Source organism: Oncorhynchus clarkii, unplaced genomic scaffold (assembly GCF_045791955.1).
Source record: "Oncorhynchus clarkii lewisi isolate Uvic-CL-2024 unplaced genomic scaffold, UVic_Ocla_1.0 unplaced_contig_1463_pilon_pilon, whole genome shotgun sequence".
Classification (NCBI taxonomy): Eukaryota; Metazoa; Chordata; class Actinopteri; order Salmoniformes; family Salmonidae; genus Oncorhynchus; species Oncorhynchus clarkii.
Genome location: NW_027260828.1, coordinates 177,916 through 189,603, shown reverse-complemented (window position 1 = coordinate 189,603; position 11,688 = coordinate 177,916). Strand labels below are relative to the sequence as shown.

Sequence of the window (11,688 nt, the reverse complement as noted above, 5' to 3'; positions counted from 1 at the left end):
GGGACCCTTTGGATGACAAATCAGAAGAAGATTTTCTCAACGTAAGTGAATATTTAATCGCTATTTGTGAATTTATGAATCCTGTGTCGGTGGAAAAATATTTTGATGTTGGGCTCCATCCTCAAACAATCACATGGCATGCTTTTGCTGTAATAGCTACTGTATATCAGACAGTGCAGTTAGATGAACAAGAATTTAAGCTTTCAACCGATATAAGACACTTGTATCTACCTAAATGTTTAATATCCCTAATTTTTATGATTATATATTTGAATTGCGCGCCCTCCAGTTTCACCGGAAGTTTTCCAAATAGTGGGACGCCTAGACTTAAGAAGTTTTAATACACTATTAATGAATTTGTCAGAATACCTATAACTTCTTGTCACGCCCTGGTCGAAGTATTTTGTGTTTATCTTCATTTATTTGGTCAGGCCAGGGTGTGGCATGGTTTTTTTTATGTGGGGTGTTTTGTCTTGGGATTTTCGTACGTATTGGGATTGTGGCTTAGTGGGGTTTTCTAGGTAAGTCTATGGCTGTCTGAATTGGTTCTCAATTAGTGGCAGGTGATTATTGTTGTCTCTGATCGGGAACCATATTTAGGCAGCCATATTCTTTGAGTGTTTCGTGGGTGATTGTTCCTGTCTCTGTGTTTGTTGTCACCAGATAGGCTGTATAGGTTTTCACGTTCCGTTTCTTGTTTTTGTATTACCGTGTTTATTCGTTAATTAAACATGTATCAAAATTACCACGCTGCATTTTGGTCCGACTCTCTTTCACCCGAAGAAAACCGTAACAGAATCACCCACCACAACAGGCCCAAGCGGTGTGGTGACAGGCAGCGGCAGCAGGAGCAACAAAGGTTGGATTATACGACTTGGGAGGAAATAGACAGGTGGGCGGTCGACCCAGAGAGAGTGCCGGAGCCCGCCTGGGATTCGCTGGAGCAGTGCGAAGAGGGCTATAGGAGAATGGAGTTGGAGAGACAAGCACGGCGGCGCGGAAGGAAGCCCGAGAGTCAGCCCCAAAAATGTATTGGGGGGGGGGTCAGGGAGAGTGTGGCAGAGTCAGGGTTCAGACCTGAGCCAACTCCCCCTGTTTATTGTGAGGAGCCAAGGAGGAGACCAGAACCGGAGCCTGTGTTGGAGGTGAGCGAAGCAGAGACTGTGAAGGAGTTAACGGGGAAATTGGAGGAGAGAGTTATGAGGGAGTTGCTGTGTTGGTGCTTTAGGTACGGAATTCGCCCGACTGAGCGTGTTGGGGATTTGATGGCACCTGGGTCAGCGCTCCATACTCGTCCTGAGGTGCGTGTTAGTTGGCTGGTGAAGATTGTGCCAGCCTCACGCACTAGGCCTCCTGTGCACCTCCCTAGCCCTACACGTCCTGTGCCAGCCCTGCTCTCAAGATCTCCAGTACGCCTTCACGGTCTGGTCCATCCTGTGCCACCTCCACACACCAGCCCTCCGGTGGCAGCTCCCCTGCGTGTTCTCGGCCCAGTACCACCAGTGCCAGCACCACGCATCAGGCCTACAGTGCGCCTCGCCTGTCCAGCGCTGCCGGAGTCTCCCGCCTGTTCAGCGCAGTCAGAGCCTTCCTCCTCTCCAGCGCTGCCGGAGTCTCCTGCCTGTTCAGCGCAGCCAGAGCTGCCAGTCTGCATGGAGCTGCCAGTCTGCATGGAGCAGCCAGAGCTGCCATTCTGCATGGAGCAGCCAGAGCTGCCAGTCTGCATGGAGCAGCCAGAGCTGCCAGTCTGCATGGAGCAGCCAGAGCTGTCAGTCTGCATGGAGCTGCCAGTCTGCATGGAGCAGCCAGAGCTGTCAGTCTGCATGGAGCAGCCAGAGCTGCCAGTCTGCATGGAGCAGCCAGAGCTGCCAGTCTGTAAGGAGCTGCCAGTCTGCAAAGAGCTGCCAGTCTGCAAAGAGCTGCCAGTCTGTAAGAAGCCGTCAGAGCTGCCATTCTGCATGGAGCAGCCAGAGCTGCCAGTCTGCATGGAGCAGCCAGAGCTGCCAGTCTGCATGGAGCAGCCAGAGCTGTCAGTCTGCATGGAGCTGCCAGTCTGCATGGAGCAGCCAGAGCTGTCAGTCTGCATGGAGCAGCCAGAGCTGCCAGTCTGCATGGAGCAGCCAGAGCTGCCAGTCTGTAAGGAGCTGCCAGTCTGCAAAGAGCTGCCAGTCTGTAAGAAGCCGTCAGAGCTGTCAGTCTACATGGAGCAGCCAGAGCCGCCAGTCAGCGTGGAGCAGCCAGAGCCGCCAGTCAGCATGGAGCAGCCAGATCCGTCAGTCAGCCAGACTCTTCCAGATCTGCCAGTCAGCCAGACTCTTCCAGATCTGCCAGTCAGCCAGACTCTTCCAGATCTGCCAGTCAGCCAGACTTCCAGATCTGCCAGTCAGCCAGACTCTTCCAGATCTGCCAGTCAGCCAGACTCTTCCAGATCTGCCAGTCAACCAGAGTCTTCCAGATCTGCCAGTCAACCAGACTCTTCCAGATCTGCCAGTCAACCAGACTCTTCCAGATCTGCCAGTCAACCAGACTCTTCCAGATCCTCCAGTCAGCCAGGATCTGCCAGAACCACCAGCCAGCCAGGATCTGCCGGATCCAACTACCTGCCTGAGCTTCCTCTCAGTGCTGAGCTTCCTCTCAGTGCTGGGCTTCCTCTCAGTGCTCGGCTTCCCCTCAGTGCTGAGCTTCTCCTCAGTGCTGAGCTTCCCCTCAGTGCTGAGCTTCCCCTCAGTGCTGAGCTTCCCCTCAGTCCCGAGCTACCCCTCAGTCCCGAGCTACCCCTCAGTCCCGAGCTACCCCTCAGTCCCGAGCTACCCCTCAGTCCCGAGCTACCCCTCAGTCCCGAGCTGCCTCAGTCCCGAGCTGCCCCTCAGTCCAGTGGGATTCTGGGTGAGGACTACTAGGCCATGGTCGGCGGCGAGGGTGGACTATCCTAGGACGCGAGGAGGAGGGACTAAGACATTGATAGAGTGGGGTCCACGTCCCGCGCCGGAGCCGCCACCATGGACAGACGCCCACCCGGACCCTCCCTATTGTTTTTGATGTGCGTCCGGGAGTCCGCACCTTAGGGGGGGGGGGGGGGGGGTTCTGTCACGCCCTGGTCTTTATATTTTGTGTTTTCTTTATTCTTTTGGTCAGGCCAGGGTGTGACATGGGTTTATTTGTGTGGTGTGTTTTGTCTTGGGGTTTTAGTAGGTATTGGGATTGTGGCTTAGTGGGGTTCTCTAGCAAAGTCTATGGCTGTCTGAATTGGTTCTCAATCAGAGTGTTACGGTTTTCTTCCAACGAAGGAGAGTCGGACCAAAATGCAGCGTGGTAATTTTCATACATGTTTAATAATGATGAAAAACAAACAATACAAAAACAACAAACGGAATGTGAAAACCTATACAGCCTATCTGGTGACAACTAACACAGAGACAGGAACAATCACCCACGAAACACTCAAAGAATATGGCTGCCTAAATATGGTTCCCAATCAGAGACAACGATAATCACCTGCCTCTGATTGAGAACCAATTCAGACAGCCATAGACTTTGCTAGAGAACCCCACTAAGCCACAATCCCAATACCTACTAAAACCCCAAGACAAAACACCCCACATAAATAAACCCATGTCACACCCTGGCCTGACCAAAATAATAAAGAAAACACAAAATATAAAGACCAGGGCGTGACATAGAGGCAGGTGATTATCGTTGTCTCTGATTGGGAACCATATTTAGGCAGCCATATTCTTTGAGTGTTTCGTGGGTGATTGTTCCTGTCTCTGTGTTTGTTGTCACAAGATAGGCTGTATAGGTTTTCACGTTCCGTTTCTTGTTTTTGTATTATCGTGTTTATTCGTTAATTGAACATGTATCAAAATTACCACGCTGCATTTTGGTCCGACTCTCTTTCACCCGAAGAAAACCGTAACACTTCTCCAAATGGGGGGACTAGATACATAAAGTGCTTTCATTTCTAAACGGTGAAAGAGATATGTATGAAAATCCCCTCGAATTACATTATACTCAACACATATTAAACATTTGATCTCAAATCCAAAATGCTGGAGTATAGAGCCATATTTAAAATGTTAGCTTCAATGTCAAAATAGATATGGTGTGGACTATATACTCAATACAATCTAAATCTGTGTAACGGCAGATTTCCTCCTCTTCGTCTGAAGAGGAGTATGGATCGGACCAAGATGCGGCGTGGTAAGTGTTCATGACGATTTTAATAACAAAAGCACTGAACACTATGAAATACAAAAACAATAAACGAATATGTGAAATAACAAAACCGAAACAGTACCATGTGGTCAAAAACACAGACACGGAAACAAACACCCACAAACCAACAGTGAAACCCAGGCTACCTAAGTATGATTCTCAATCAGAGACAACTAACCTATAGGGGAGGTTCTTGGTGGGCGTCTGTCCGCGGTGGCGGTTCTGGTGCGGGACGTGGACCCCACTTCACCAAAGTTCTAGTGCGCCTCTTCGCCCACCTCCGTGGCCTCTTTAAAGCGGCGACCCTCGCCACAGACCTTGGACTGGGAACCCTAGACATGGGTCCCGAATGGACGGGGGATTCCGGCAGCGCTGGACAGGCGGGAGACTCCGGCAGCTCCTGGCTGGCTGACGGCTCTGGCAGCTCCTTGCTGGCTGGCGGCTCTGGCAGCTCCTGGCTGGCTGGCGGCTCTGGCAGCTCCTGGCTGGCTGGCGACTCTGGCAGCTCCTGGCTGGCTGGCGGCTCTGGCAGCTCCTGGCTGGCTGACGGCTCTGACAGCTCCTGGCTGACTGACGGCTCTGGCAGCTCCTGGCTGACTGACGGCTCAGGACAGACGGGAGACTCTAGCAGCTCTGGACAGACGGGAGACTCTAGCAGCTCTGGACAGACGGGAGACTCTGGCAGCACTGGAGAGGAGGAAGGCTCTGGCAGCACTGGACAGGCGGGAAACTCTGTAGGCAGAAGACGGAGAGACAGCCTGGTGCGGGGGGCTGCCACCGGAGGGCTGGTGCGTGGAAGTGGTACTGGATAGACCGAACCGTGCAGACGCACTGGAGCTCTTGAGCACCGAGCCTGCCCAACATTACCTGGTTGAATGCTCCCCGTAGCCCGACCAGTGTGGCGAGGTGGAATAGCCCGCACTGGGCTGTGCTGGCGAACCGGGGACACCATGCGTAAGGCTGGTGCCAGGTACGCCGGCCCAAGGGGACGCACTAGAGACCAGATGTGTAGAGCCGGCTTCATGGCACCTGGCTCGATGCCCACTCTAGCCCGGCCGATACGAGGAGTTGGAATGTACCACACCGGGCTATGCACCCACACCGGGAACACCGTGCGCTCCACAGCATAACACGTTGCCTGCCCGGTCCCTCTCGCTCTCCGGTAAGCACAGGAAGTTGGCACAGGTCTCCTTCCTGACTTAGCCACACTCCCTGTGTGCCCCCCTCCCAATAAATTTTTGGGGCAGACTCTCGGGCTTCCATCCACGCCGCCGTGCTGCCTCCTCATACCGGCGCCTCTCTGCCTTCGCTGCCTCCAGCTCAGCTTTGGGGCGGCGATATTCCCCTGGCTGTGCCCAGGGTCCCTTGCCGTCTAGAATCTCCTCCCATGTCCAGGAGTCTTGTGATGCTAGCCGCTGCTGCTGCTGCTGCTGCCCGTTACCACGCCGCTTGGTACTCTGTGGGTGGGTGTTCCTGTAACGGCAGATTTCGGGATCGGACCAAGATGCGGCGTCGTATGTGTTCCTGACGATTTTAATAACAAAAGCACTGAACACTATAAGATACAAAAACAATAAACGAATATGTGAAATAACAAAACCGAAACAGTACCGTGTGGTGAAAAACACAGACACGGAAACAAACACCCACAAACCAACAGTGAAACCCAGGCTACCTAAGTATGATTCTCAATCAGAGACAACTAACGACACCTGCCTCTGATTGAGAACCATACTAGGCCGAAACAGAAACCCAAACATAGAAACCCAAAACATAGACTGCCCACCCCAACTCACGCCCTGACCATACTAAATAAAGACAAAACAAAGGAAATAAAGGTCAGAATGTGACAATCTGATACCTAACTGTCTGTATTTTGACTGATACTGCTTTTTAAACTGGTCTGGCCAGTCTACTACAATATTTTGTTATTTCTATTTTTCTCTCTTCAAGCAATACTTTGATAATTTGTTATTTCTAATAATGATACATTAATTTATGAATAGATTGCCAGGTTTCAGGACACTGATATATATGAATATGTTGAAAAAAAATATTGCTACTATCTTCAACACCAAAGTGTGATTTTTAAATGATTTTACTCTTTACAGGCTGTCATTCTGTGGAGTCACAGAGGAAGGCTGTGCTTCTCTGGTCTCAGCTCTGAAGTCAAACCCCTCACACCTGAGAGAGCTGGATCTGAGTAACAATGACCTGAAGGATTCAGGAGTGAAGCTGCTCTCTGTTGGACTGGAGAATCCCCACTGTAAACTGGAGTCTCTGAGGTCAGTATTCCTTCATTTGGTCAACAAGCGATAACTGTTTACCAGGCACACATAGTCCACACCATATGTGTTTGGACAGTGAAGCTTACAGTTTTAAATGGGTAATTATTCTAATCAAAGGAGAGACTTCTATATTTCTACAAAACATCCAACTTTATTATTAATTACTGCAGTAATGGAGGGTTAACGGTCACCCAATGGTGTAGAGTTAAAGCCCAAATTAACAAGGTTAGGTTACTACTCTTCCTGAGTGATGAATAACAGATATAGAAATTATACAAAGGTACATTGTGCTCTCATACAACAGACATCAAGATTTACATGGCGCTATAATATATGTCTCTAGATCATTTACTACTTGTTTATACAGAACAACTATTGTAACCTAGGACACTAGGTCATTCCCTCATATGATTACGTCCAGTGTTCACATTCCATTTGGGATAAATAAACTGGTGATTGGGTCTCGCTGCCACCGACAGACAGGCACACAGACACTAATAATGGAATGGTATGTTGTCTTATCACCAAGCCATCGTCAATCAATTGTCAATGTTAAATCTCAGAGGCTCATCTCAGTTCACACAGACACACGAGAGTTCTAAAAACTCTATTGTGTTGCCTCTCAGAAAAACAGACAGTGTGAATGTATTATGTTTTCATATGTGGTCCCATATTCTTTGCCTGCAGTGATTTCATCAAGCTTGTGACTCTACAAACTTGTTGAATGCATTTGCTGTTTTTTGGGGGGTTGTGTTTTCGATTATGTTTTTCCCAATAGAAATTGAATAGTGAATAATGTCCTGTGTCATTGTGTAGTCACTTTTATTTTAAGAATAGAAGATGTTTCTGAACACTTCTACATTCATGTGGATGGTACCATGACTATGCATAATCATGAATGAATCAATGAATGATGATTAATGAGAAAGTTACAGAGGAACAAAGATCATACCCTGTTATTGGTAATGGTGAGAGGTTAGCTGTTTTGTTGTAGTCTTTGTAACTTTGTCACTCATAATTTTTCTTAATCATGGCATCACCAGGATTAATTCATTAGTGTTCAGAAACATGTTATCTACTCACTTAGACAGAAGATTAATCCAGTCATCATCCACCATTCAGATACTATTGGGCAAAACACAACCCAAAACACAACCACAACAAACTGCAAATGCAACCAACAAGTTTGGAACCAAATACTAAACATTGACTGCTTTAACCTTCATAAGGCTCCTTTTTTTCTCCACTTCCTGTCTGAATGACGTGCCCAAAGTAAACTGTCTGTTACTCAGATCTTGAAGCCAGGATGTGCATTTAATGGTTACCATTGGAAAGAAAACACTTTGAAGTTTGTAGAAATGTTAAAATAATGTAGGAGAGTATAACACAATAGATATGGTAGGAGAAAATCCAAAGAAAAACCAACCAGAATTTGTTATTTTTGAGAGACCATGCTCTTCCAATGACCAGTATAAGGGCATACTCAATTCTACCTCCCAGGATGCAATTCCTATGGCCTCCACTGGGTGTCAGTAGTCTATGTTCAATGTTTCAGACTTGTAACTTGAATAATGAAGAAGAAATAACAGTTTTAGTACAGAGACACAGTCTTGAAAATCAGTGTTTGCGCATGTCGAGAAGACAAGACGCACCTGCTAAAATTGGTTTCCTATTCAACATACGTCTTTGTGGTAGAAATATTATAGTTTCATTACATTTTAGAGTATCTAAGGATCAAGTAGAAATGTATTTTGACTTGTTGAAACAAAGTTTAGGGATAGGTTTTCGGATTCCTATCTTGGCATGTTGAACGAGTGGATTTACTCAAATCAATGGTGTCAACTAAACAGACTTTTTGGGATATAAAGAAGGATTTTATCTCACAAAACAACACTACATGTTATAGCTGGCACCCTTTGGATGACATATCAGAGGAAGATTTTCAAAACGTAAGTGAATATTTAATTGCTATTTGTGAATTTATGAATCCTGTGCCGGTGGAAAAATATTTTGATGTGGGGCTCCATCCTCAAACAATCGCATGGCATGCTTTCGCTGTAATAGCTACTGTTAATCAGACAGTGCAGTTAGATGAACAAGAATTTAAGCTTTCAACCGATATAAGACACTTGTATCTACCTAAATGTTTAATATCCATAATTTTAATTATTATTTATTTGAATTGCGCGCCCTCCAGTTTCACCGGAAGTTGTCCAAATAGTGGGACACCTAGGCTTAAGAAGTTTTAATACACTATTAATGAATTTGTCAGAATACCTAAGACTTCTCCAAATGGGGGGACTAGATACATAAAGTGCTTTCATTTCTAAACGGTGAAAGAGATATGTATGAAAATCCCCTCGAATTACATTATACTCACCACACATTAAACATTTGATCTCCAATCCAAAATGCTGGAGTATAGAGCCATGTTTAAAATGTTAGCTTCAATGTCAAAATATATATAGTGTGGACTATATACTCAATACAATCTAAATCTGATACCTCACTGTCTGTATTTTGACTGATACTGCTTTTTAAACTGGTCTGGTCAGTCTAATCAAATATTTGTACTTGATATTTTTCTCTCTACAGGCAATACAGTACTTTGATGAATTGTTATTTCTAATAATGATACATTAATTTATGAATAGATTGCCAGGTTTCAGGACACTGATATATCTGAATATTTTGAAAAAATATACTACCACTATTTTCACCACCAAGAATAGCAGTGTGGTTTTAAAATTATTTTACTCTTTACAGGCTGTCAGGCTGTCAAGTCACAGAGGAAGGCTGTGGTTCTCTGGTCTCAGTTCTGAGGTCAAACCCCTCACACCTGACAGAGCTGGACCTGAGCTACAATCACCCAGGAGACTCAGGAGTCAGATTGCTCTCTGCTGGACTGGAGGATCCACACTGCAGACTGGAGAAACTCAAGTATGTAGAGGGTTTATGTCAATGTTCATATCAGACATGTTTAAGTTATCAGGCTGGTTAAGACAAACATTATTACCAGCTCGTTGGCCAACGTTTTATGCTGTGTGTGTGTGTGTGTGTGTGTGTGTGTGTGTGTGTATTCACATGGATCACTCAATGACTGTCTGTTCTTCTGCTTACCTCCACAGTGTGGAACATGGTGGAGAGTATACAATGAAACCTGGGCTTAGAAAATGTGAGTGTTGACTGCTGTGAAGAATATGACTAAGAATAGGTCTTAATTCAAGTTAAGTCAAAGACCACCATCATTACTGACTTGGTCATATTAAATATAAGCTGCAGTTCTACAGAAGCAGAAATCACAGACACCAAAGTTTACAAATTCTAATGTGAATGATGATGATTTCTAAAATTGTGTCTGCTTTCATCCATCAGATGCCTGTGATCTCACACTGGACCCAAACACAGTAAACAGACTCCTCTTTCTGTCTGAGGAGAACAGAAAGGTAACGCGTAGGAGAGACCAGCAGCCTTATCCTGATCACCCAGAGAGATTTGACTACTGGAGCCAGGTGCTGTGTAGAGAGGGTCTGACTAGGTGCTGTTACTGGGAGGTAGAGTCGAGCGGGAGTGAGGCTGATATAGGAGTGACATATAAAGGAATCAGCAGGAAAGGAAAGGGTAAGGACTGTCTGATTGGGTTTAATGACAAGTCCTGGCATCTGTTTTGCTCTGACAACATTTACATGGCCGTGCACAAAAATAATCACACTACCATAGACATTCCCCCCTCCAGTTTCCATAAAGTTGGAGTGTATCTAGACTGGCCAGCCGGCACTCTGTCCTTCTACAGAGTCTCCTCTGACACACTGACCCACCTGTACACATTCCACACCACATTCACTGAGCCCCTCTATCCAGGGTTTTATGTTTATAAATCCTCAGTGTCCCTGTGTCAGGTGGTCCCTGTGTCAAACACAACATGATGTTTCACTCTAATCATGTGTTTTATGTTTGATCACAATATGACATTTAAATACATGGAGTAACACGTTTGATCCAGTTTATTCCTGTAAATAAAAACCATGGTAACTCTGTGTCGGTCTCTTTCTGTGATCCTGAACCCTTGTGAGAACGGTTCAGATGCACCACACACACACACACACACACACACAAACTGAACTCATACACACAGGACACACACACACACACACACAGACTCACACACTGGAAAATCCCACACACACTGGACACACACACACACACTGACACACACCCACCTTAGCCCTGTATTGACGCTTTAACTGTTTGATGGTTCTGGTTTCCGAGTTGGTCATGGGTGCACCTCAGTCACGCTCAAGGTCCTAAACGATATCATAACCGCCATCAATAAAAGACAATACTGTGCAGCCGTCTTCATCGACCTGACCAAGACTTTCGACTCTGTCAATCATCGCATTCTTATCGGCAGACTCAATAGCCTTGGCTTCTCAAATGACTGCCTCGCCTGGTTCACCAACTACTTCTCAGATAGAGTTCAGTGTGTCAAATCATATGTTTTCCGGACCTCTAGGAGTCTCTATGGGGGTGCCACAGGATTCAATTATTGGGCCAACTGTTTTCTCTGTATATATCAATGATATTGCTCTTGCTGCTGATTCTCTGATCCACCTCTACGCAGACAACACCATTCTGTATACATCTGGCCCTTCTTTGGACACTGCGCTAACAAACCTCCAAACGAGCAACAAAGCTATACAACACTCGTTCCGTGGCCTCCAACTGCTTTTAAATGCTAGTAAAACAAAGTGCTTGCTCTTCAACCAGTTGCTGCCGGCACCCTCCCGCCCGATTAGCATCACTACTCTGGACAGTTCTGACTTAGAATATGTGGACAACTTCAAATACCTAGGTGTCTGGTTAGACTGTAAACTCTCCTTCCAGACTCACATTAAGCATCTCCAATCCCAAATTAAATCTAGAATCGGCTTCCTATTTCACAATAAAGCCTCCTTCACTCATGCCGCCAAAACATACCCTTGTAAAACTGACTACCCTATTGATCCTTAACTTCGGCGATGTCATTTAAAAAATAGCCCTCAACACTCTACTCAACACATTGGATGCAGTCTATCACAGTGCCATCCGTTTTATCACCAAAGCCCCATATACTACCCACCACTGTGACCTGTATGCTCTCGTTGGCTGGCCCTAACTACATATCCGTTGCCAAACCCACTGGCTC

At 46.3% G+C, this 11,688-nt stretch overlaps 1 protein-coding gene across 1 annotated transcript; it reads left to right on the top strand.

Moving 5' to 3' along the window:
- Positions 1-2,111: 2,111 nt before the first annotated feature.
- Positions 2,112-10,429, top strand: LOC139401831 (tripartite motif-containing protein 16-like). The gene is made up of 5 exons (XM_071145814.1): positions 2,112-2,272; positions 6,327-6,500; positions 9,270-9,443; positions 9,632-9,678; positions 9,879-10,429. Exons 1-5 carry the CDS (start codon positions 2,112-2,114, stop codon positions 10,427-10,429), a joined length of 1,107 nt encoding a protein of 368 aa, XP_071001915.1.
- The last annotated feature ends 1,259 nt before the right edge of the window (positions 10,430-11,688 follow it).

Coding starts and splice junctions, on each gene's coding strand:
- LOC139401831 (XM_071145814.1), top strand. CDS start 2,112: ATGGAGCAGCCAGAGCTGCCAGTCTGTAAGGAGCTGCCAGTCTGCAAA. Junction 6,501..9,269: donor TGTAAACTGGAGTCTCTGAG/GTCAGTATTCCT, acceptor TACTCTTTACAG/GCTGTCAGGCTGTCAAGTCA. Junction 9,679..9,878: donor GAAACCTGGGCTTAGAAAAT/GTGAGTGTTGAC, acceptor TTCATCCATCAG/ATGCCTGTGATCTCACACTG.